This window comes from Trichoplusia ni, chromosome 11 (genome assembly GCF_003590095.1).
Source record: "Trichoplusia ni isolate ovarian cell line Hi5 chromosome 11, tn1, whole genome shotgun sequence".
Lineage (NCBI taxonomy): Eukaryota > Metazoa > Arthropoda > Insecta > Lepidoptera > Noctuidae > Trichoplusia > Trichoplusia ni.
The window spans coordinates 5104855-5132761 of record NC_039488.1 but is presented as its reverse complement, the minus strand read 5'-3'; the positions used below and the strand labels follow the sequence as shown (position 1 = coordinate 5132761).

The following is a 27907-nucleotide window of genomic DNA, read 5'->3' as shown; positions in this document are numbered from 1 at the left end:
AAATCGGTCAAGCCATTTAAAACTTGTGGAGTCGAAAGTTTTTACTGCCGGGGTACTTTTGTATGAGTACTATGTATGAAAACCTTACAGGAATCCGTCCGATACATAGGCCGTTCTTAAAATTATGCAACCAACAAATATTATGCATTTATAAATGTAAATATGTAGTTTCATTTAAGTAAGTATTTTGCGCTTCGCATCAATCCTAACCTAATATTTTTAATATCACATGTATTTATAACCTTGGTGGTCATAAATGATATCAAAGTTAACAGTTTTAGTCGCTGAAAACCGAATACTCAATATATAACCAACCATTGCAACATACCAAAAGGTTCAACGAACTCAGATTTATGTATTGTCCAATGTCCATCTTAGAACGACTTGACACTTAAGATAAGGCGCGCTGCAACAAAGGGCGGACAAAGACCATTTCATTTCCAGTGTCCCCTATAAACACTATCTGATGTCAGCTTTAAAGGGTTAACATTAAGCCAATACAAGATTCAGGCGCGAGTAGGATAGTGTTAAAACGAAGCCTTACTAGTCCAGAAACTAAGGATTTTATTGTTAACGTGAGGTGTTGCTACGTGCTGTCTTACCCACACAACTGTAATAGGGTTTTTGACAAGAACTATGTTTAGACCGTCAGAGAGATTTCTAAAAAATACATATTTTTAAATAGGTAAATTTTTTTTCTTCTCGTAAACAAAAATTGAGGGCTACAGTGAAGTAATAATGTGACGTCACTTACTAGTACGCTTTTTACTGGCAAGTAATGTTACTGGCCCCCATTGCCATACATTTTATCATCTTATATTTAATTCTTCTTCTATCTTCCAAACTTCATAATGATGTGATATATTTTTGGGAAACCTCACTAATGGACTACTTAGATGTTCTTAGTAAAGTACCCTCTCATACTTATTGAAACGGCAATATTTATCTGTACCTGAAAACTGATCGTCACATAACCACACAAATACTGTAAACATAAAACTATCGAAGTGACTACATCTTCACAAATCACGGCGGTATCAGTCAAGGAATAAGCATAAGTTCTACCCCAAGTGGGAGATGAGAAATTAAAGCGATTACTTTGATATATCGCTCTTAAACTTACCGATAAGTCACTCTGAGAGATCGGCTCCAAATGGCACCCGGTGTAAAGTTATCCATCGCCCCAAGATACGCCAGCATCCCCTCCCCTTCCCCTTGTAGGGGGAGGCTGCCGGGAAATGGCGCCAAAACATTTTGCAAACTTTATATCAATTATCTTTGTAGAAACCTACTCGATTTTATTATATTCGGCTTATTGTTACGGATTAGTCGTTTCAATCGATTTTCATGTCGGATTTTGAGTCTGTTTGATTAAGTTATGAACATCTTGAACAAGTATAAAGTCGTCGTAGGATTGGTAATATGACAAGACAATTGCAAACTCGTAGTCAAAATCATAAATCGTATTGTAATTCGTCAGTTTTTGTAGCCCTGCAGGATTCTAAAGCCATAAAACATTTTAGTAAAAACGAAATATAACAATAGCATTCGCTCAATATTTCATTGATACTATAATTTATCTAAACAACGTTCAAACTTTACATGAAATAAAAATAATAACTTTTCAAATTACAGCAATTTACCTCTACATTTTATATTCAGCATCATTTATCTTCGTTTTTACAAAAGCAAATACATTTATTATTTATACATTCCAATTATCACTGGCTTTTGAATAATTATATTCTAGTTGTTCATGCATACACAAAAAAGATATCGTATTTCATACCCATTCTATTGTACCGTGCGCAAAAAAAGATAAAAGGAAAGAGCACAAAAGCAAACAAATATTCTTTTCTGAAATACTAACGTAAACTTACATTTAGGTTCATCTTATTATTTGTATGAAAGGCGAAGAAAGGGACGCAGTACTTGAGTAAATAAACAAAGTATAAGCAAAACAAAGGGAGGGAATTGGAAGATGTCTTCTGTCACTTTATTGTGTTTAGAGGCTAAGGCTGTATGTATACAGTAAAAAAGTCGACGGTCCTCATTTTCAGTAAAAGCTTAAGTTAAAAAAAACCTTCGCCCTATGCATTGAGACACGAATATTCGTTTTGCCAAGTGTAGACCCCGCACTAAAGGGATTTTAAGGTGGTCCGTTGATCACAGACAATAGATTATTTTCTTCATTACCATCGGAGTAATGTACACACGTCGTTTGTAGGATCGTTACGAATTTAAAGAACAGAAGAAACGCTAAATTGCCTGAGTATGTCAGTCTAGTTTTCCCTAATACTGAAGACTTTTCTCAGCGTGTATAAGCGCACTAAGGGTGTATGCACACGGCGCATTTTATGGGGAACATCGAAACGTGCTACATGGGAAGCGCAGTACAACATAACTTTCACTACCTAATGGCATTGTAGTTTGGTGTATATGTCAACCGGTGTTCGTAAACAACTCGCTCGTATACGCAATAGTAAGTTAGTGATGTCATCTATGCGTTTTCTCATTATACCCAGAATATTTAAGTGAAAATTCGTCAAGTGCGAAACGGAGTCGCGTGACTAAGACAAGTGTTCCTTACGAATAAAATAAAAAGAGACACCCATTAATTTTAGGACCGCAAGATCATAGCCTGCCCTTCATCTTTACCAAAAGTATTTTTTGGTATAGCGGCAGCTGAAAAACATCACCTGTGAAAATTGACAACTATCTATCTATATATACCGATCATGAGATACATCCTGGTGACACTGACTGACAGCTGAGAATTAAGGTTCCATATTAACCTTTTGAGTTCGGAACTACGTGTTTAAATCTCGAACGATTGTATTAAAGATTATCGTCTCCAAAACCTGATTGACTTCGGTCACCGTCATGAGCAATTGAAGTTTACTCAACGTGTTTTCTAACAAACTAGCTGTACTAATGATATGTTCTAATATATAAAATTCCCGTGTCACGATGTTAGTTACCGTACTCCTCTGAAACGGCTTAACCGATTTTTAACAAATTTGATATGCGCATTCTGAGGTCTGAGAATCGGTTAACATCTATTTTCATACCCCTAAGAATTTTCATTTTTATTTTTTGGACGATTTTTTTTTTTTTTATAATGTGGCATTTAAAAATACATATAACTAGAAATAATTTATTAGGCAAAACAACGTTTGCTGGGTCAGCTAGTTGTAGTATAATACCTAATAGCTCCCTTTTCAAAAAGTACGGACAGAACGGTAATACATCAGACGGTGTTCACAAACCTAGCCTTTTAGTGAAAGCTTTACTCGGCTCTGGACATTGAAGATACCAAATACAGGGTAGGCTTGAAAAGGTCGTTCGCGACCCAACGGAATGATTATATTGAGTATCTACCTATAATATTTTACCTACCTATAATATACCTATAATATTTTTGGAAGTCTGAAAAAATATCTTGTACGGTTTAGTTTCAATCATATTTCATTATAGTCTAGTCTAGTCCGTTTCTAACCAAAAATATAGAATAATATAGCGAATGCTTTTAGGCTTATGACAACAATGTTTGTGGACTTTGGACATGTAGATCCTGAGAAATTACTGAACAAAATGTTCAACAAACATTTAATTTACCTGTTTTTTTTTTGTTTTTGTAATACCCAGGTAACATCATTCAGCATTGGCCTAGCCTTTTCCCAACTATGTTGGGGTCGGTTACCAGTCTAACCGGATTCAACTAAGTACCAGTGTTTTTACAAGGAGCGACTGCCTATCTGACCTCCTCAACCCGGTTACCTGGGCAACACGATACCCCTTGGTTAGACTAGTTGTCAGAATTTTCAAGCTTCTAACTACCTGTATCGACTGTTAAAGATGTAAGAATAACAGCCTGGACCCATAATTTAACGTGCCTTCCAAAACACGGTGGAACTCGTTATGACAAAGATGGTCACCCATCTACGGACCTACCGCGTCAAGCATAGCTTAACCTGTGATCGTTTCACTTATGCGGTTATAGCTTAGCCACGAGCTTAACAACAATGCTTTAATTATATTTGGAGCAACATAACATTAAATGACACCAGCTGATGAAATGGATATAAAAAAGCATTTAAATCGATCGAGTCCTTTATTAGGAGTTCAGTGACATACTCACGTACGTAAATTGTGTAAGGCATAAAAAAACGCAAACGATACGGATTTTTACTGGTTTTGGTTGTTACCAAGTCTAATTCAACCAAAAGCCTATCTGAAATTTTAATATGTTGCCTCCTTCAAGAGGTGCCGTGACATGAACTTGAAGAGGCCAAGGCTTATCATCTTACACAAACTTTAAATTATAGTTTACGTTCGAATTCTCTTGTGTACACAAATAATGTTATTACCAGAGTTCACAAAACTTATCGACTTTGATTATTCAAGTTACAAATTTACTCTAAACAAGATTCAAACAGAGACTTGTTCAGTGAATAGTTATATCACCGGTAACTGTGCCGAAGTTGAGAACCTTCTTAAATAAATCGCGGCTAATCCCTCAGAGCGCTTAATGTTTTGAGAGGGAGTTATGCATAGCCCGGGGGATTAGCGGGTTGTCATCCCGTGTCGGCAGAACGACTCCGCTAGATCATTTTCATGGTCGAATGTGCGGACAAATAGATAGTCAGGGAAAACGGCTCTCATCCTAATGACCTTTTGTTAATATTGCTTCGCCTTAGTGTTACGGCGGATATACGTTATCCCTCTTACTTATAAAAATATTTGGGTTCTGAAATGTACACTGTTGTTCTAATTTACATTGTTCTGACGATGTTTTTGGTTCGACAGTGGGTGGAACTGGAGAGGTCGATACGGAGAACCTACCTATACGTTAACAAGAATGCTTTTATATTTAGATATATTATTTTATTTGAGATAAAACTAACTGAAACAATTCAAAAAAGGATTTTTTTGCACTCCTACTCAATTACATTTCCCAGAATAGTATTACTTAGAGACCTACTTGTAAGTATTCGCAAAATGTAAATAAATCCACCAAGAGGATCATAAAATGCTTCGAACATTAATCTAGACGCCTTTGTCCCCCATAAACAAAGTTTTGACATAGGTACCGATAACAAAACAAGAAATATTTTCGAGAAAAGTATTCTGAGTTTTCTTTTGTTTTGTTACCCCTATTACGGGGAATATAGTGTTGGTACGATGGTACGTCTCAATGTGCCTTTCGTAAAGGGCGAAGCTACCGAAGTTGGAGTAAGTTTGGGAGTAAGTGACGTGGAATGATCAATAGGACGGGGGCCGGCCACGATAACGTAATTACTGGTGGACTCGGCCGACCTGAGGCGCCTCGACTTTGTTCCTGACCCATAATCTATTGGGTTTTTATGTATTACTTCCTTTATTGCTCCAAATTTAGGGGTAGCTGATAGACGGTGCCTTTTTACTGTCCCTCTTCGTATCTTTAAGGAAATACGAGTTGCTTTTGCAATATTTCGGTTGCCCGCGGCTAGTTTTTTAGACAAAAGAAAAAAAAAGATTAAAGCTAGCAAGGAACAATTTTTAATCAAAAATCAAACTACAAGTCCATTTGTTTTAAAATCTTCCTTATCGACAACTTCAAAAATATCACCAGTTCTGCATAAGATGCTGAAAATTCTGTTGAGCATTCTCCAGTAAATAACTGGCCATGAAAATTAATAGGATGGTCAAGAAATATGTCCTGAAGCTATTCTCCGCGAACTGGCAGGACTCCAAAGTTAGCCGACAAGAGCCTCGCTGCTACATCTATGATTAAGAGTCTGCCCGAACAGTTTACCTCAGAGATAACCAAGTTAAAGCAAGCGGAAAACTGAATTTATCTTTTTGAAAATTTCGTTAAGAGAGGAAAATGCTAGAGACAATTAATAATTAGCAATGTTCATCAATTCAATTACGATAGGAAATGTTGCGCGCGTTCAGTGGACAAAAATAAGCTAAATAGATGAAGTTGGAGTCACGTCTCATTTAGCCCTTTTAGGCAAGTTTAGTTTAGTCAAGTAATTTGATCATATAAGTAATATTGTACGAAATAAGTGTAGAACAGAAATGATCATCTCTGCTAAATAATTACATGAAGTGAAATTCCAACCATTGGTTATTTTACTTTCACATAAGAAAGGGACCTTCCGTTACACGCTGAAAACCAACGGAACCAGAACATTACTCCCAAAAGACTTGACAAAATACTTTTCAAGCCAACCTCCACACTAATCCCCCTTTTCTTCACCAGGTCGTCCCGCCCCCACAGTTATGTGGCTGATCGACGGCACCCCAGCACCACAGTACATCGGTGAGAAGACAGACACCCACGTGGTGGTGAATCGGTTGGAACTGCCTCACGTGCGGAGAACCCACCTGAACACCACCTTCAAGTGTCGCGCCTCCAACACCAACCTCGTCAGCCCACAGGAGAAGACTGTTAGACTAGAAATGAACTGTACGTATGGGTTTCATCATAGATCTAATTAATTAAGCAAGTTAACAACTGGTTAGGTTAGGTTAGCCAGTTGAAGCAAGCTAACAACTGGTTAGGTAGTAGAGAGCTGCTTAGTTTTCACAATGATAACATCAATGACTTTCAGTTGATACTAAAAGTAGTTGATTTCTGATTTGTGTTGACAAAATGGGAGCCTGCATTTGACTATTTGTGAATATCTTGAGAAATAATCAGTACTTGCACATATTATTTGTAATCTTGTTTTTTTCACTATTTTGAGTACATAAATGATTCAAAAACTCATTTATTTCAATTTGATCAATTCACAACGTTTTCCTATATCGATCGTCACGACAATCCGTCAAAATAATAAGATTTCGATATAATATAACACCAAGAACTTAAATTAATAGAAATATCTATGTTAATTAAAACACATAAAGTTGAATGAAAATTGAAATAGAAGCCTGTTTCTTGGAAGCAGTCTTCACCTATTCTATACGGTATACTTATGTCTTTACATAACTCTGTGCATGTTTCTATACTAGTTTCGAACTCGTTCGGGATCCTTTCACGAGTTCTGATTCAGGTCGCGACCCGCGTGAAAAACTTAGCTTATCCAAGCTAAAACTCGACTATATTCAAAAACGAGAATTTCAATAATAGTAACGTGAGTTTTGATCGCAACTGTATAATATGACATGTGTTGTTGATTGACTCTTAAAAATCATTCAGATAACGGATATTAACTGTGTACGTACAAAGTTGAATTTAGTCAATTATGGTACATGATAATTGTTTAATTTTCTGAAAAAAATATATAATTAGACATGTAGGTCAAAAGTGAATACCGGTTATGTAAAAACTAGTTAAAAATGTATCAAATCGTGACGTCAAGCAAAATTTTAGTTGATTTTTTGCTTAAACTGAAAAAAATGCAAACAGATTCAGATTTTAAATGCGGCTTTGAGAAAACTTCTTGAAATCACATATTATTAATATTTGCAGCCAGAACCATAATTCCATAATAAAAAACTATGTGATATAAAATATATGATCACATTCATTTAATAATCACACCTGAAAACAATTAAAGTAACATTAAAGAATATTTCCGTTTTGAACGAAAGTTGAAAACCATTAATCGTAATTTACTGGAATTGCAAGAAACGTTTAATTTACATCGATAAACACAAATTACCGTGCATTTCACTTTTTTATTTCTGCATTACGAAACTGTAAAAGGTTTGAAATTAAAGAAACATTACTGGCATTATATACGTTTCCTTTGCTATAAAATGTAAATGAGCCAATGAATTGTATTATTAAAATTATGCCTCCTACATTTTCCAATTAAGTCGGTAATTGCATCAAAGAAAGTTATTGATTACGTTTATAATCATGTAATAATTCTAAATTATAGTTAAGTGAGTTTATTGGTAAGTCTTTTCTTGTCTTGAAGCTTAGCTTTACGTGAACTAAACATTTTCTATCCTTACCGAGGCAATTAGTCTACTGATTTTGAGATTTAAAAAAGCAACTTCAAGCAATATCACCGAAAGACTACTTCGGTTTCAGAGTTGCTTTCATCCTCGATAATTATGAAATAATTTAATTTTATAAGTAATTAAACGTTGTAGCCAAGCCATGATCAAGGTCTCCAATTGCGACAGCAACTAGTTGGGCGATCCCAATAAATACGCCTGAAAAAACAGATAATAACAAATAATCAGACTAAAATATATATTTTTTTATTATATCAATGCATCGAAACATAAACCGCCGTCTAGAACTCATGGCCTTTAGAAAATTAGTAACTGAAATTGTAGTATCAAAACCTGTATTGTCTATATTCATGTATTTTCGAATACCGTTCATATTGTTCATCTCTTCTCAAACCATACATATTCCACAGTGAGGCCTACAATGGTGCAGATAGCAAACAAGCCGGTAACGCTATCCTCGGAGCGTTACATCACTCTGACGTGCCTGTCCGAGGGCAGTCGGCCGCCAGCGCAGCTCACCTGGTATAAGGATAACAGGAAGTTCAAGAGAGGGAAGGTGGGTAGAGTCACATGATTTACAGTTGATTTTGTGGAGGGATAGATTTAAATGCAAGTTAATGAAAAAAATAATGGAACCTAGAAATTAAGCAAGAGCTAAGCTGTCACTAATTTCAAGCTATTTTATAGTATGAAGATATTAACTTTTTTAGCAAACATTAAAATCGTTAAATACGTTTGTGTGAATGATAAACTCTCATTTGATGATTTTATTAAGTAGGTGCCCATAAGAGCAAATTTTCAAAGTCTAGTTACAAGTAACCTCTTTACGGACACTGAGATTTCAAATCTTAAATTCGGTAAAGAAGCTAACTTGCACCTAATGCAGGCTAACTTATTTGTTTGTATTTCACGTCTTTTTTCTAATATTCAATTCTTCTTAGATCGTGGAAGCGATGAATGAGACGTGGGTGAGCAGTCAGGTGCAGTTCATGCCTCTACCAGAGGACGATGGAGTGCAGCTCAAGTGTCAAGCGGATAACAACGCTTTGCCCGGACAGAGTCTAGAAGATTCTTTCAAATTGGACGTCGTCTGTAAGTCATTCCATCATAAATGAGATTTTGTAGAAGTCCTCCTAAATCATTTTTGGATCTATTGAACGGATATATTTTTACAAGTCGAAAACCAAGTTATTCTTGTTAACCCAAAAGACAGTGAAAAGGAAGTGGATGGTGAAAATATTATGAATTAACTACTGTCAATAATGGTCCCCTTGTCTACCTTTAGGTCAATGACCGAGTTGAAAAGGTCTAGTGTATATAAGTTTTATATTAACTGTTGATTATGATAATGCGTGCATTACCCCCCTGGTTTTTTACCTAATTTAAGTAAAAAAATTAAGAGTAAGTCAGTTAAGGAAAATCTGACAAACTTCTGTCCCAAAACGAAACAACAAATATGTTGTAACATTCTCCCCAACACTTTAACAACTAAGTATTCTCAGAATCAAATCCAAAGACAACGCATTCTACATCGCCACTTAAAAGTTCGAAATCCGCGATCTCAAAGAAATAATTTCGTCTATCTAAAAATTCTTCGCAAACTTGTAGTTTGTGATAGTGCCTTCCCCTTGTTATTTGCGAGTGTTGAGCCAAGTTTCTATTTGTTTCTAGATGCCAAGTTGCCTTTTATTTCAACATCTAATATAGCAAAATTCGAAAGCGCTGCGTGAACTTTACAATTCATATACCTACCTAAGCTACCTACCATATATACCTACCTATATACATAGAAAACGTAATGAAGCTGCACTTCTTATTCGAATTTAAATATTCTTAGGTTCAATCAAATCAATCATGAGCATCTATGAGGCTAGCAATATCATAAACCAGAAATATTAATTGCACTAGGTGCCTCATACAGTTTCAACAGTTTTAATTGAAACTTGCAGGTAAATTGAAAACTGTAAAGCGCACTGTTCTATATTATTATAACTCTCGGCAAATGCCTCACCATTTATTTTCCAGCCCGGTTTGAGTAACAAATTAAACATAATTAGGAATTCTTAACAAATATTTACACACAAAGTGTTATTACAAAAGCAGAATCTCTAATGAGTACTCATAATTATTCGTACAAATCAACAGCGCTTGTTCATACAATGTAACAATTAGCGCAATATCTTAATTTCTAAGACCCCTAAACGAGTATTGGTGTGAAATGAGCAGTTAAGGAGCTCTACGTAACCAGTTTGCACATCTCTGACGTCATTAAGTTTAATTATCATTGGTACTTGCGCTCCGTCGGTAAGTAGGTGCGGGCGGTACGCATTTACCGACCGAGCTCACGCATGAACCACCAAACCAGTTATTATAAACAGCTTCCAAATGCCCCCAGTATGATTGCTCTTGCAATATATACGTTTGAAGTCAAAGCGAATCGTTCGGCCATTGTTTGACTTTGTAAGATTACCACTGAAGTTAAACGCTTTGAAATTGGGATCAATTTTGCTAATTAGAATTATTTTGTTGGACCAGAAATATTAAATTATATTACAGACGAATAAACAAGACTTCCTAAAGGTCAGGAGAAGTTTGAAGCTGAGAAGGCAATTGTAGTAGAACAATACCTACATAAATAGACTAACAAGCTACTGAGGCATTTCTCGACATTATGTTATTTATCGTGCGCAAGTAACTTTATCTAAAGGCCTTGACAATGTTACAGGCACACCGATTCTGGATAGAAAACGAATAGAGAACAACAATGTGTAAGTGTGTCATTCCTTATCGACAAGCGACATGACATTCAGATTTCCATTCAATAATACATTCAGCGATCCGTTAAGCATTAGCACTTGGAGATATTTAGTATATCTACCAGCTCAGGACTCTGAATTACAATATAAGGATGAGTAGAATCTGAATCTACAAGAAAATCTACGCTAATAAACACATTCAAAATTTCTATAATCTCAATAAACATATACAACAGCAATGAAAAGAAATCACAGCACGTAGATTACTTAAAAAAACCCGCTCGACACCTTAAAACAAGATTTATCTTAACGGATAAAACTTAGGTGCTTGCGTAACGGTACATCGTCCTTAATGTAATGTTCTTATCTTGGTACTTATCTGACGCGCCGGTAACCGTAAGCCGCCATGACACAACAAAGCCGGCGGCGAAAGCTCGAACACTCCGTACAACCCTCACAACCCGTACAACCCGTTCAGTACATACAACCAGTGTACACTGAACGTGGGACTTGCTATACGTCCCCGAGAAGTTCAGTCACTGACAGTTTATCCGTTGCCGACTTGTTGGGAACTAATTCTGTCTAATTTAGTCTGCGGCAAGCGGACTCGCAGACGCATGGCTTACGTAGACGAGCCACTCCATGACACCTTCCTGTCTAAGGATTAATTTGGCTTTGTTCGGTTCTGCTTTGTTTTGCTGTTTAGCTACGTTGACGGAGACAAACATTGCTAGGTTAGGAATGCAAGGTGACCATAAATTTTGAAATATATGCTAGTTATTCCTTGGTAAATATTTCCGCAAGTAGGTTCTATATGTGTCACCAAAAATACAAATTCATAATCTTGGATTGTTGGGTTTATATCGCTACTTGTTTTCGAACCAAATTGTGGTATCTTTTCATACTTAACACATTATTTTTATGTTTTACAGCTATATCTCACGATTTAAAAGCAGACTCTTAAACATATTTTGTTGACACTCGACGCTTCATTTTTGCCTGAGACATAAATTGTATTTAATCAACAACCCTAATTAGCAACAGCCGGAATATATTCATTTAAACGGATCCCGGAGTGTAATTTAGTCAACTCATTTAACACGTAACAGGCCCTGTCAACATTTCTGAACAAACAACCTATCTAACAATATTAAAAGCTTGTATGCGCCAACATGAGAAACTCAGTAAAGCGTAATTAAAACCTTGTTAGCGCCAGCGAGCACACAACATCAACACTTAACATCCGCTGAGGACTCGCCAAAAACTAATTCGGACTAGTGGGGACGTCCAACCCCACCGGATCCGGATCGCAAAACGCTTAAAGGGATTAAGCCGGCTTAACATAGCCGCAGCGCTTACAATCTAATAGTAACAAAACGCGCAAAATTATTTATGCGGAAACTGGTTATCTAACCCACAACAATCCCGCCCGCACTTGTACTTACAAATCTGTGGTCGCATGTCCTAAGATCCGGAACTGTCCATCTGTCGCTCAATCAAGACGCTAATTGTTCGACGGCTGGTCAATCCGCTGCAGGAAACGCGCTGACTCTATTACGACTGAGGAAATTAATTTCCAAATATAAATAAATTCTATTTACTTCTGCTCGGCGAACCGTAACGCATTTAGAACCGAGAGAATTTCGCCGCTTACGGCGTGAATCGTTTTGGCAACAATTTAAACGGAGGAATCGTAAATGTTTATTTGGAGAACTGGCGTTTCCTTCGGCCGCGGGGCGACGTCGTTATAGGTCTTTAATGGCCAATAAAGTGTCAACGCCCGCTCCTTGCCGCAGATAAGTGTACACCTGAAGGAAAAATGCGCCTCTACTGTGGACAGAGCGAAAATAGACCTACGTTACAATATAAAACCTTCGTTAAACAAAATGGACATTTTATACTTTGTTAGACATGTAATTATGTTCAGTTAATTGACAAAAAAACAAACGAAGACACTACAACAGCCTTTTGTTTTCAACATATTCAAAAAAAGAACTTCGTACGTCACTCTTTTAAATAATAAATGATACAAATATGACGTCAAGACCCAAGTTTGCGTCATAGTTTCGCTTTTAAACGTCGAGGTAAACATTTCTTTATACGCAACAACAAAGAGAGCTAAACTAACTTAGGTAAGCATAATAAATGAAGCTCTGAACTGTAAGTGTGTGTAAAACTTTGAATGTTTGCGCTCAGGTTTGTTGCTAAAGCCGTGATAGAATAAACCGCACCATCGTTAGTGTAATCACGGCCTTATTTAAACTTTATTCAATCCGTTTTGCTAAGTTCTTATTAGGATTATTGTAGAAGTATCAATTTATATTGAACAAACCGTGTCGTCTACCTATGTACTTGTCCGGCTAGCAAAAGACAAAAGTATTGCCTTCTAAAGGTGTCCAAGTTAGAGAAAATATCACAAGAGCTTTACCTCAAACTTCAAAAACAAGATCGTTGCCTTTGTAAAAGAGAGACATCGCTCTACATTTCGTACGCCATCTTGCTTATACTTGCTATATTGGCAATAGGCTTATTTTATAAGATCGTGGTACACAGAGCTCAAGAAATTTTGTCAACTTCATAACTATTATGAGCCTGTACGCATAGCCGAGCGGTTGAGCAGTACGTCGCGGGTTCGATCCCCGCCTAAGACAAGCGTATGTGTACTCCACGATTACTTATTTTGAGGCTGGTTGACATTGAGCATGTGTCGCGGTTTTTTTGCAAAACCACCCGCGATACAAGAAAAAGAGTTGTTTTTTCTATTAATCTTCGAAAGCTTGGTGATGCTACCGAATTTCGAAAAACTCAATTCAAATTATTAGTCTTGAATAATATTCATCGCTTTGCCTACGCCTATTCGATAAACCAAAACAAACTCGCATATTACACACTCGTTATACCTAAACAGGCAAAATAATATTACAGCAATACGTAATATACAAAAAACAGCAGCTGATTTTGAAAAGGTTGATCATTTTCGAGTGGTATTCACGTCACGTAATATTTTGAGGTCTGCGGACGTGTCGACTAACAGATTTGATTTATCATACACAATCTGGATGATGATTGAAATAAAAAAGCTTTTTGTAATTCGCCGCTAAATTTTCTCTGTTACCTTAATCAGTCAACTCAGGTTTCGGGTAATGGGTTTCGTTAAAAATATGTTTATTTATTTTTTGGTTAGTAAATTTGTTTTATGTTGAGGTAATGCTTTGTGCATTATTTACTTGTGAACTGAGGGTTTGTTAGGTGGATATCTTTTTGCTGGCTGTTTTGGGCATTGATGTTAAAAAGTCTTTTACTTATATGACCTTGGTAATATCGACAAAAGGATTCAATACAAAATTATTTAATCAAAAGAATCAATATTACATTGATTTGACACGTGGTACTAAGTTATTATTGTTGAATTGTGACGGAAATAGAGGGGTGTTATAAGTTTGACCGCTTTTTGTCTATCTTTATATTTACATATGTATACCGTAGCTCTTGAACGAGTGAACCGATTCTGATGCGATTTTTCTTTTACCTCGTCTCAAAAACCGTTCATTAACAAAAGAAATCAAAACCCCTTTTAAGAAATGCAACAGTAAATTGTTAGCTCAAACTTAACTCCTTACAATGAGAATTTTTAGAGCAAGTCTAATTTTAAAGAAAGGCCTTTAATCAACATGCGAAGACTTCATTTAACTCGAGTGTTTTGTTTCAGACCCGCCGGTAGTGTCACTGTCGCTTGGCAGTACCCTCAACCCTCATGACATCAAGGAAGGCGACGACGTGTACTTCGAGTGCTCGGTGCGCGCCAACCCCAGGGAGCATAGGATATCGTGGTACCATAATGTATGTAATTTTATATTATCTAGATAAAATAAGGCACAATTTACATTGGATATGTATGATGACATTTTTGACCGTACCTATTGCTTAACTTAGACTTAAATGCACTATCTGTCAAAATTCTCTATCTGTCACTGGTCATGAGGTACAACCTGTTGACAGATGAGACAGCGAAGGCTTTCCACTGAAAAGTTCAGTTTAAACCTTTTTAGTAAGAAACCTCAAACAAGAACCAAACCAAAACATAAAACTATTTCTCCTAAAATTTCGCCAGAGTAAAATTAACAAGGAATACCTACAAACTTATTTATGTAACAGAATACGAAGTAACTATCATAAGTCAAGATAAAATAGATTACGTTACAACGACAGCTGACGAATGACTGGTCAAAGTTGGTATCTGTTCATTATCGACCGCTAAATACATTATGAGGGCATGTTGATGTAATACCTCTCTCCGGTTATGATTAAAGATTAATAGGGATATTTTATGAGCTCGTTATCGGAGATGATTATGTTTTCGTCCTTTTCCCTCAGTGCAGTTTTTGACTTATTAGGTTGGGTGTGCATTGAGGTGGAAAAGAGGTAGATTGTATTTGTAAAAATGATAAAGAAAAGAGTGAATTTTAAGTAGATGAATCGTAGTAGGAATTATTGAAAGTAGGTAAAATATTACGAATACATCAACAATAAGAAAGGAAAAAGATCAAAAGCTATAACTCTAAAGGCAGAAAAGAGTTTTTTTCAGGAAAAAACACTTTATAATCAAAGACTAAAGAAAAAACAAGATGAATATCAAAAAGTTTGTCAGTATAGAAACCAGAATACATGAAAAAATCTAAAGAACGAGTAAAACCCCACCAGTGTGTTACAAACCAGTCGTGTCCAAACCCATTTATCAAAGCAAAAGTGCTGCCTACATGTTATTACAGAAACATAATCATGAAACATTGATTAAGTACGTATTAAAACAAAATGTAACGTCAGGGAACAATCTAAATTACATTTAAATAATTCCGAAGCACTCGTGACCTTTATGTAACCACTCGAAGCCCACGCAAACTTTTATGGGACAATCAATATTAATGAAATAAAATATACTGACATTATTTTTACCATACCGGTTAAGGCCTGGAGTTATAATAATATAAGAGAACGCTAGAAAGGAGTTCGAATTAGGAATTCAAAACAGCAAAGAGTTTTCATTTCAGTTCTAAAAAAAGTTCTGACTGCCTGAAGAATGCTGTTTTAATTGAACATCGATTAGTCTCGTAATGAAAGCTAGCTTGACGGATGATCAACGCAAATAATTTTTATTTACAAATCAGTAAGATTACTTTTATTTATTAACGCTGTTTTTGATACCAGAAGATTTCACTGAATGATAGAATGTGGTATCGATATAGCAAAGGTAACTTCAAAACGCCTCAAACGACTACATTATTTTTTCCAAAAATAAACATCGATTTTGAATCTAAAAGCGAATATTTTCCTTTTCAACCAATGTATATTCTATTTCTATTGGATTTATGTATCTGCTGTCATTAAAAGCTCTTAAACGGCGTGGTTTATTTTATTTCTGATTAGGGTCAATTACACGCCGCGGCCACAAAATAAATAGTTTTATTCTGCGGTCGTGCCATAAATTCTCCCTGCCGTTAGCAAATCAACTAAACTATCGGCAGATAGATTAATTACGCTGAATAGATAGGCGTTAAGCTTAAATATATTGTAATACCTAATATAAATGTAAGCTTTTATTTAGAACAAGCGAATGTTGTTTATTTTTGTCTCTTTAAATGTATACAAAATAAAATAAACAGTGAAATCGAAATTTATGAAATCAGTTTTGTTGTGACTATCAGAGACATTGTCAAAACTTTTTAAGCTATGCAATTATAAAAATAAATTGGAATCATATTGTTTTTTTACAATAACCACTTTGTCTTTCAACAGCTTGTACCGCAAATATCACACTACAACATTACCCTACAAAATACGACTTTCTAAACTTTGTCAACTCTAACCACGCCTCTTTTCGGTTAAGGACAAGGCGGTTCTCCACAACGTGGTATCCGGCATCATCGTGAGCACCAAGTCCCTAGTCCTGCAGAAGGTGACGCGAGACCACGGCGGAGATTATTCCTGCAGAGCCACCAATGCGCTCGGAGAGACCGCGAGCCAATCTACGCATCTTAGTATACAATGTAAGTGAGAAATACTGGGATTTTTGGGAACGATTTATGCAATATCGAAATAGAACAAATTTATGTTACAAATATGGTAATCCAAAGCGATCATTTGATGGCTTGATGTTTCTGAATAGTTCTCTAAACATTGTGTTTTTTTTTGCAGTATCAATAGTTTGAAAAATCAAAAATATTATAATTCCTTATTTTTTTTTAATAATTAAAGAAAAATCAATGTGCACTTATCCAAAAAGAAACAAACAACTGACAATCGTGTCCTAGACAAATTTCAACATAAAGAATTAGATTTACACTATACTAACTTGACAATCGTGTCCTGGATAAATATCAACATAGAAAATTAGATTTACAAATAAAAACAGTGTCGAATACTTCAAACCACTAAAAGTGCCCCAATTTAACGCTCAACTGGCACCCTGAATTACATATTTTATTAGAGAACTAGTAATCCATGATCAATAAGTGAAGGTCGGATTACATTATTATTGTGTAACTCAGTCATTAGTTACGAAACGCGTGTAAATGTACAAACGACCTTGCTTGACACGGATACCGTATTAAGATCGACCAAAATATTAAATCATTCGTAGCGTTAAACGTTATAGAATGTCAAAATGGAATTGCATACTAATTATACATCAAGTTGCAGATTTGATTAAGGCAAGCAAGTCGCGAAGTGTTTTTGAAGTTATTTATACTTTTCTCTTTTCATTTACGGGATAATTACATGGTAGTAGACCCAGTCAGTCCTTTTAAAAAGCGTATACGGGAACACAGGTTCAACATTCAAAGTCCTTGTTGAGAAATGTAATGGGAGCATCTAGAAGTCGCTTACCGCTTTTCTATAGAAGAATAGATATGGACTACTCCAGGTAATAATTAACTATTATTAAGATGCTATTAAAAGACACTATTACTAAACAAAACATCATGGAAAAAAGCTGGAATCCAAATGTTGGAACATGGCAATGTGATCATGCTCAAACCTTTCCTACGAGTATATGAGAAGATAATCCGAGCAATGACACATTAATGTGCTACAGTTATTTATTTTATATCAGCGTTTAACTATCCAATTGTCTTCTTAAAAGTCCCATGAATAAAACTCGACGTCACAAAGGCAGAAAGACAAGAAACAACAAATCAAACAATAAAATAAAATCGTTACATTATTCTGAGCGCCTGGTATCACCCAGACAATCGCATTCCATTTGTTTATTCTTCAAATAAGATCGGCAGTCGACAAAAAATAGAGGGGACTCAATATAAAGCACAGCAATAAGTAAATTGTTCGTAGATAACTGCCGTAGGAAATCGACGATCCTTTTGTTCTCTATTATAAACAGAGTGCTAATAAATTACGTTTCATTTCGTTAGAGGCTTTCCGTCGTCTGCTGAACGCTATATCAATCATTCTCAGAAAGATCTTAACAAAGATTCGTTACAGTCAACGAAGTGGCACCCCGGGATGTATTGAATATAGAATAATTCCATTTACTGATAAACATGAGCAATAAATTACAATAAAAGAGCTTAGGTGCGCTACATCTGTCTTCTGCGCGGTGTGATGTATGTAATGTACTCCCGCGGCACAGTAATGCCAGGATAATGAGTTCTCCGTACATTCGCACGATACAGGTAATTTTTGTGCGAACACGACTTCTAAGTACAATAAAATTATGTAATATTCATGAACGGGTACTAATTACATTATAAAGCCGTACGTATTATATTCGTAGTCACACACGATCACAAATTGCCAGCATTCAGGCGACTCGTTGGTTATTTTTATTAATTTAAACGTATATACGTGCAGCGGTGAAAATTTCCATTTCAGCATAAAACTCGAAACACGACAGTTTACGGATGAAAGAATCGCCGAGCGCTTGCTAATGAGCGTGCAATCAGCTCCATTATCAAAACGAACTCTGGCAATAAGCCAAGATAACACAAGAATAAGGAAGAAAGTTAACATTTCAACTATTACTCTAACTATCACCAAGTGTACTCCAAGTGAAAATTGAGTTTACTTTGCGAAAGTATGAACGATATCGATCAATATCGAGGTGTGAACTATTATCCGAAGGGATTAATTTAGCTCTACCAACAACACTGATCAATGCGTCAATGGGCAGGGGGTTATCTTAGTGAACGGGACTGCGTACTTTGACGAGAAGTCTTTGGAGTGAGTGTGTATCAATCATCGGGGAAGGAATGTCGAAGATTTACGTCGGCTCCGTCACCGCGGCGGTCGATCTGCGACAAATGTAGCGGCTGTGGACCACCAAACCCTCCCCCCCTAGCTATTTGTTTCCGCGCCACTGTTTTACTTTTGCACCGCTCGCCGCCGACAGTTTGTTTCAATTTTATTGATCCTTACCGTCACAAATCTAAGCCGAAGAAAATGTACGTTGTTATTCGCACGCGGTACACGATCGCTGGCGCCGGTGTTACATTAATCCACATACATATTTTCATATTCCCGCTACAGTAATCCGACCGAGGTAGGGCTGCTTAGCGCGAGCAAATATTTGAGAGTTTAATGAAAATCTAAGGCAGCTTGGGAGCGCAGTTTTGCAAGTAGATATCTAAATGAATCACAGTCGACGACTGCGCCTGCTCCGGCAAGGAACAGTTGGGCGATAAAATTTATATATCGTCTAACTTTTGTTATGATTTAACGAACTGTATTCGGGTCTCTTTGAGCTCTTTGTTAATTATTGCATTCTTGCTTGAGAGACGCGATCTTTGTTAAATAAAACGTTCCGGATTGCTCGTTTGGTGAAGTACAATATGAAAGAATTTGAGCAACGTTTTCGCATGTAACATTTCTGTTTCGCTAATGAGAAAATTCTTACGGAAATACTGCATTGCAAAATAGGTTTAATACAAACAAGCGGGTAATGTTAGCAATGTTTGTGCTGATTGCCTTCGTGTATTAATTAGTAGGTCGAGAATTTACTGCTTCCTTGTCGGGATTAAGTAATCCTCTTTAACGTAATAATGATCTTTTCTCAATGCTATTAAGATACTTTTTCCTGATAGAAAATATTTGTTTAGATGCCCCGGTATGCGCGCACCAATCTCCGCAAGTGCTAGGAGCGCAGCTTGACGAGTCGTTGCGCGTGCGCTGCTCCGTGACTGCTAATCCCCCTGACGTCACGTTTTTCTGGCAATTCAACAACAGTGGCGAGAGTCTCGATGTGTCGCCGCTCAAATTTGGTAAGTCTACATACAAATAATATTTGTGTGTTAAGTAATTTTTGCTTCGAAACAACAATTATATACATAATTAAGACAAAAATCGTCATTATTTCTAAAATCAAGTTGTAAACCCTTCTTTAGTTTGTCATTGATAATTCATAATAACCTTATCTCAAAGCAGTGCATTCGATTTTCGTCAGCCCCCAAATTCAATTAATCAATTATCATTTTTCCAACAGGTACTGCAAACGGGAGCACAAGTGAGCTCAGCTACAAGCCACAGAGCGAGAGGGACTACGGAACCCTCAGCTGTAGAGGGACCAACACAGTGGGGCGGCAGCTAGACCCCTGCGTGTTCCAGATAGTGCCTGCTGGTGAGTGACGTCATCATTATAAATAATACAGCAATAAACGAGACCTTCATGTAACACGCTTCTGGTTTTAATAAAAATGCCAGCAACTGCACTGGCATTCGAAAATTCCCCCACATTTATTACGTTTGAGAGATATTTATTTTGTATTTTCATTATTATAATACACGAAGAACCACGAAAGTTTAATAACCATTACATAATGTTCTTAACGAGCTACCATATTGGGGAATATAAGGCAATAACTCGGAAATACAACAACCAAAAATCGGCACTGAAATGAACACTTCAATAAAAGCATTAATAAAACTCCGCGCACACAATTTGAACCAACAGCGGCTGAACTTGCGATTTATAATTTCAGGAATCCGCTTTCCACAGCAGACTGTGCCAAATCTCATAACTCCTCATGACGCAGTTTTCCGTGAGCTGCCATTGGCACAACACCCAAACATACAAACTACAAAACAGACTAATGGAACATTCGAAATTATCTTTTTAAACGTCATAAACGAACATAAGTAAAACGTATAAAAAAAGACAAGTTTCAATGATGAAAGGAAAATACTCAAGCTAAATTGAAACTTTGTTAGAATATATGAAATTGTAGTGGAATAGACGAAACGTGGCACGTCTTCTCATCTTTTTATTCTGAAATCTCGTTATTTAATAGAACGCTCCCTGCAACGTGTTCGTGCTCTTATAATTCTTTGACGCGCACGACTGCAACGCGAAATATGAGTTAGGTGTTGCGGGCTGCAATACTCCAACAGCGGTTTAATATGTCCCTAGTTTGCTATAACATATAACGCGTTAAATTGTCACCCGCCTGCCATAAGTCACGGCGAAATTAGTGAGTTTAGCGCTCTCTGCACTTAATTTTCATTTTCGCGCACGCACCGCCGGTTATACGAACGGCGAACATTCCTCGCGAACATACCATAATAATGTACTGTTAAGAACATAAATTTTGATTTTTATTACTATTTGTTTCGGAAATATCATTTAAAAACCGGTCAGGTGTGAGTCTAACTCGCGCTAAAGAAAAATAAATGTCACTTATCGATCGTTGCTTAATCGCGTGACATCTGAAACCTATGATCATTTCGTCTATCTGGCTATCACGGTTCATGAAGCCTGGCCACAGGTGAAAAGACAGAGAATTAAAGTCCCGTTTTTACCCTTCGAGTACGGAACTTCAAAAACGGTTTGAATGTATTTTTGTTTGATTTCTGCTTATTTCGATGTACGTACATATGTGAAAAAAAGTTTTTGAGGAAATATTTTATACCAATCCAATTTCAATAACGTGATTTAAAAAATACTTTTAGTGCAAAGTTCTCTGGAACCGTCACATAGAAAACACATAAAATACAAAACTCACCTTTGACTCGTCACAAGCGCTTTGTTCTATTTCTCAGAACTTTACCATTGTATTATTTCAATAAGGAACCAAAATGATATAAACATTTTCGAACATAACAGTCATAGAAGAGTCTTCATAAAATTATGTCAATATATTTATTTAAATAATTCAAATAAAGCTTGACGCCACTTAACTAGTACTCATAATATAAGCTTTGCTTAGTTTGAGACTAGATGGCGTTGTGAAAAATAAATATAAGGCTCATAAAGTCAGCTAAACGCTTTATTCACTCATTCGTTCGATTTCTGTTTCTACGCTAACAATTTATCATCGAAAATTGAACCAATACATTTTCACAATAAGGTTCATTTTTCCTCTAGCCCGTCCAACAGCGCCTCGCAACTGCTCCCTACAAGCGGGCAACACGAGCGCGGAGGGTAGCAGTTGGCTGCGCGTGCGCTGCGTCGCCGGCTACGACGGAGGACTGCCGCAGTACTTCATGCTAGAAGCCCTGGACCCGGTGACGGGAAAAACTAGGTTTAACGGCAGCGTTAATGAGACTGGTATGTGGTTTTTATAAAGAAGAAATTAACCTTAGCATTTGAGGATTCATTGAAATTTTAATATATCCTACAAATAAAATCTTGTTTTGCTAAATTACACGTTAAAAGACAAAACAGCCTTCCTTGTAACTTGAAAACATATTTTTCAAACAGATGGACTGGCAGTCTTCAAGCTAGATCTCTCTCAGCTGACATCGGCTGGAGAGGCAGCCGGCGCTACCTTCAATCTGCTCATCTATGCCAGGAACCTTAAGGGCGAATCAGAGAAGACCTTACTTGAAAATATAGCCTTTAACGACGCTGCCAGAAGAACAGGTACAATACTTATTTCAGGAATAAGAATAATTATATTCTGATTTTATCCTATACACGGTGATTTTTTAGTCGTCTTACAAAAGCAGCCCAGTTCATGTATCCGACGTAAAATACCCCTAGGCGCGATTATTATTTTTTTATCATCAACTAAGATAGTAAGTATGAAGAAAATTGAAAATTGAACAAGAGAAATCTGAAATATACTCTTAAAAATGATAAAAACGCCGCCGCCCGCGCCCCTCACCATTGTTACAAGACTCGGACCGCGCTCGCAACAGAGCTGTGTTTCTAAAAAACTACGAATTGCATCATATATTGAATAAAAATTGCATTTTTTTTTTCAAATCTCATAAATACCTATTTTTTATCATGAACGTGTTCTAGTCATTGGATACATGAACTGGGCTGCTTTTGTAAGACGACTAAAAAATCACGGTGTATACTTGATTATATACGCTGACTGCAAGTGACAATAAGTGTGTGACAGTAGTGCCAATAACTGTTATTATAACTTTCTATTCTGCAAGTTTCACACACCGCAATCTTGTACTGATCACAGTTATTATAAAAAATACTCCCGAACACAGTAAAAAGAAATGTTCAAGTTCATCTCACCAAAATTTTGTCCTGGGTGGGCATCGAATCTACATCTTTCGGTATAGCAGCCACGGCCAATAACCACTAGAACTACAAGCCAGTCGAAAATCGATTGAGCCTACGAATAAATATTACATTACAAGTCATGTTAGCACGACGCCTTGTGTTTACTCGTGTTTAATGAGACAAAAGATCTTTCCATCGTAATGGGTTTAACATTTATGCATGAAATTTATTAAATATCGTTTGTCATTTAATGGAAAAGTTTCTTCGGAAGTTTTCACCCTTGTAATAAATTAAATTAAAGCGCCTAATGTGATTTGTGCCGCTATAGTTAGAAATTCGAAGAAGTTTGATATTATATTAAGTCCTGTTTGACATACGAATCTTATAGCCTTGTTTAATTGTTTTTTTATTGTTAGATGCTTCATTAGATTATCCAATTAATTAACGTAAGGCTAAGTTCAGTGTCAACTTAGCCTTAAGTTGGTCGATCGCAGGTTAAGCTATGTTTGTTTGTAGTAACTATCGTGAGACTGATTCATAATTAAGTGATGCAAAGGTTTATTCACACGTATTTGCCGGGATTGCCCGACTAGTTTCGTTCCCCGCCGCATCAGCTCATGATCAAGAATTTCGGCTGGTCTGAGTCTGAGTAAACCGTTGGATCGTTTAATAATTAATACTTTTTTCCAGCTATGTTAGAAAGTTGTTTGATTTTTCTCCGTGAATGAAATAACTGTTTTATATAAATCGAAAAAAAATTGGTACTGTTACCATGAAAATTCTTCAAAAGGTCAAACTTATTGACCTTTGCTCCAACAATTCTTCCATTTTATTCAAATTGATGTTCCTTATGATTGATTCCATCTCATTATTAAACAATAATAACTGGAGTATTTTATTTGCTGAATTTCTTTTCGTTTTAATACTTCACAAATGTTTGTAATATTTTGGCTAATTCAATACACAACGCACAGACATTTCACTGCTCGGAAACCCGAGTTCAGGCTAAATCCCCTGTGCGCCACGAGTCAAAGGTTCGATATCCACAAGCTTTGTGACAGACACCCAGACTCAGTTAGATGTTGTCGATCATGTGACTTAAATATTTGCGAAATCTCCTGTACAACAAGAAATATATTGAAATGAAACTACTTTTACGGATTTTATCGCGGTTTAATTTTAGCTAGACGGGCAGACTGTCTACCCGTGACCATGATACCTGCAAAGGTTTCGAAACGTCGGGAACTAAAATCTAAAATTAAACCGCGATAAAATCCGTAAAAGTAGTTTCATTTCAATGTCTAACATTCGCGTAAACCTAAGAAACCACTAAGAAATAAATTCCTAAGTGCGAAAAACGTTGTAGAAAAATCTTACGAACCTTCAATTTTTACTAACCATCATCGACACTTAAAACAGATGGCAAGGGTGCTATGGGTGGTGTTAGCGTGGGAGTAGCAGTGGCAGCGGCATTAGGAGCTACGCTGGCAGCCGGTGGGGTGGCACTGGCAGCGCTGTGCGCCCGCCGCCGCCGCGCAGCACCACCTCACAAGCATCCACCAGGAGATATGCTAGAGCTGAGTGATGGTGGGCGGCGGTACGTGGTGGCGTATACCATCAAACCCTCGCCGGACCTGAAGACGCCAGATCCACAACCTGATATATTAAATGCACCAGGTATTTTTTATTTTTAAACTGTATTGATTATATAATTTTTAGGGTGAATAATAACTAAATAGGTAAAACGTGGTTATAATTTAGTATTCATGGTATGTATTGATATAAAAGTTTATTTTTAAATTTTGAGACTATAAACCAAAATATTTGCTGCTATATAGTAGGTATACATCTCCAGAAATTCTAATTTAAGCAATATATCATATCCTCTAACAATGATTGCTGATTTAACTTAATTTCAACAAACTCTTAAAAAACATACTCATGACTATCATTTTATCGAAACCATAATTCCTTGCTAGGTCTAATTTACGTCGGTACTTAGAGCTTAAATCGCTGAACATACAATAAAGTCCAGGTCTATAATCCACAATCTAATAGCTGTGTACGTCCCAAATAGGTACATCATAAATTTGTAGTCCCTTAGGTACACGTGAAATTCGGTTCGATACCTATTCCAACTGCCCATAAAACAGATCTTATCTCCAATATAGCCAGTAAACTAAGAATGTTTAGCGAAACTTATAAATCTAAGGAATTCGGTTACCGTTAGATAAAATAAATTATGTCGCGTCTATTTCTCCGAATTCAATTATGCTCATAAAATAGCATTTATGGGTTGTAAATATACTGGGCTTGAATACACGTGTATTTTCTGTTTAATAAGGGTACTTTTACTTTCAGATTGTGAAAATCAACCTTCAGCGCCAATAATAGATGAAGCTGATGAATGGCCTAGCATAAAGGAAGTGAGAGGTGAGGTTCAACTCTGATGTATTATGTATTATGTTAGCATAAAGATATGGTAAATGCTTAAAATGGGATCGTTCTTCAGGAGATTGGAGTAAAACTGGTGCAGTTTTCTCAGCAGAAGACCTAGCACTTCTGGACTCTACTGGGCGACCAACACAGGTGAACAAGCAATTTGGTCATCAACTTTTTAAATTCTTCAGGTGTTTACAGATTTATAATTAGATTTTTCCTCTACAGCTGACGCCGAACAGCGACCTGGTGCCTAGTAGACAAGAAGACGTTCTAAATCAGAACTTACAACCAGTAGGAAGTAACTTTAGGCCTAGCTATGTAGTCACAAACAGTCCTACTCTGGGCAGCCCCAACTTTGTGTGCCCCAACGGCAACTTGAGCTCACCGTTCGGTAGCCAGAGTTTAACATTAAGTGGGCCTACCCTCAGTTCGGGAAGTCTCGCCACCTCGACCTTACACAGGACCAAAGGCAAGGGCAACGTTCGAAGAAGGGAACACGTTCTGGCCGAAAATCTGCCGGGACCCGAAAGTTGTGTGTAAAGTGAATATAATGTGCTCCATGGATTTGATCAAAACTTTTGCCAATGAATTGCAAATTAACTTAAGTGTAATAATAAAAGGACGGATTGTTTTTTTACTTGATATTACGCTTGTTCATAATGTTTATCCCACGCCGCGTGGCTTGGGTAGTCAATTTTACATGAGTACTTTACGTTGTTTTGCCAAACCGATCTGTTTCATAAATGTTAAGCGACGTGACAATATTAATTTCACGTGTATATAGATTTAATAGTTGAAATATATTTAGCTGAGGTGTTCTTCAGGGCTCGATATATTGTCCAATGTAACCTTGAACTATGAATTTGGGCTACGTAGCACGCTCTGAATAAATTACGGCCTACATTTTACGTTACGAAATTGCTCAAAAATCAAAAACTTTGGGAAGTGCGAAGCACAAAGTTTTAAATTGTATTTCAAGGTTTCTTATAATTATATTAAGTAGCGGGGCAGCTTGGAACGCAGTCATCCGTATTTTATTTCGACTCCAGAATATACGGAAATGTTCTTTCGTATTTACTTCTTGTACCAAGACTTCAAGGTCAAAGGTTAATAAAGATGGCATTTATATATTTGATGCTCCATTTGCCGTTTAAAGAATGTAAGTAAGATTTAAAAGACGACTAAAGGCTTATAGGTACTCCTATTTGGTTTAATGAAATCGGTTGTGTGACTGTAAATATTGATAGTTGTATAAACCTGAATTGTATGTATAGACAAATGTATATTAGAGGTAAGGAGCTTTTGTTGTCAATTTTATGTGAGAGTATTTAGTAAAGTTGTAAATATTGCATAGAACCGTGATGATTATATTATATTATATAGATGGTGTGCTCTCGCGTACGGCATGAGGTACTGGAATAAAAAAACCCTTTAAGATTTATTTTGTAGCCGATAACCTGCCTTGTTTTTAGGACAAGAATTCGTGGATGAATCTCAGAAATGCTTGTCCTACGCGGGGATCAAATACACGACACTTCGCGCTTTTTGTGGGTTTGGTTGGTGACCACACCTACTTGGCTATTCCTGCATAATGTTCGAATGAGTCATTGACCAAGCAGGTAACATAATGTAAACAATTACGCTCAAGAATAATATTCATAACAGTTTAAAATAATAAACAGTTGAAAACTGATTATTTGAAATATTTACGGAAAATCCCTCATGCCGTGAGCGAAGTGTCACTGTAGTGCCATTTTATAACGATAGTAATTGTAAATGTTTCCATTTTGTGTTGATTCTATTATATAGAGTTTAACATTGAAACTGTGGGATTAAATGTGTAAATTATGTCGATCGAACTGTTTGTAGATGTCAATCATAATTTAATGTGGTCCTAACAATCTGATATGGCAATTTTATATTTAATAAATAAATAATGGTTTATATAACTTGGTTTTTCATTTACTTAACTTAGTCTCTCAGTTTTGTATTCTACGATTTGAGTTAAAAAGTCTGTGGGAATCTTAAACTCAGTCAGAGGGCAGTAAGGCAGTCGAATCCAGTTTATTCTTGAACTTGATTCTAAATAATGCAATTTAATTTAGAAAAAAGCTTGGCTGAAAATTGTTTATCTCAATATGTGACTTAAAGAATCAATTGAGTATGAGTGCGTAGTCTGAGGGCTTAGCAAAAATAGGCTGAGGTGGCCAATACATTCGAGGGGTGACTGTTTAGCAATCACAGCTCATAAGATGCTGTCCGGTGACAGTTGGACGGA

At 36.5% G+C, this 27907-nt stretch overlaps 1 protein-coding gene across 1 annotated transcript in view; it reads left to right on the top strand.

Moving 5' to 3' along the window:
- Positions 1-27578, top strand: part of LOC113499056 (hemicentin-1-like) — a 66313-nt gene extending 38735 nt beyond the window's left edge. The window contains exons 5-17 of the mRNA XM_026879391.1: positions 6251-6457; positions 8373-8518; positions 8904-9054; positions 14428-14558; positions 16603-16762; positions 19826-19987; positions 20209-20343; positions 22087-22269; positions 22423-22584; positions 24607-24864; positions 25549-25620; positions 25700-25776; positions 25855-27578. Of these exons, the coding sequence (XP_026735192.1) occupies positions 6251-6457; positions 8373-8518; positions 8904-9054; positions 14428-14558; positions 16603-16762; positions 19826-19987; positions 20209-20343; positions 22087-22269; positions 22423-22584; positions 24607-24864; positions 25549-25620; positions 25700-25776; positions 25855-26169 (2159 nt within the window). The 3' untranslated portion in view covers positions 26170-27578. The remainder of the gene's footprint in view (positions 1-6250; positions 6458-8372; positions 8519-8903; positions 9055-14427; positions 14559-16602; positions 16763-19825; positions 19988-20208; positions 20344-22086; positions 22270-22422; positions 22585-24606; positions 24865-25548; positions 25621-25699; positions 25777-25854) is intronic.
- The last annotated feature ends 329 nt before the right edge of the window (positions 27579-27907 follow it).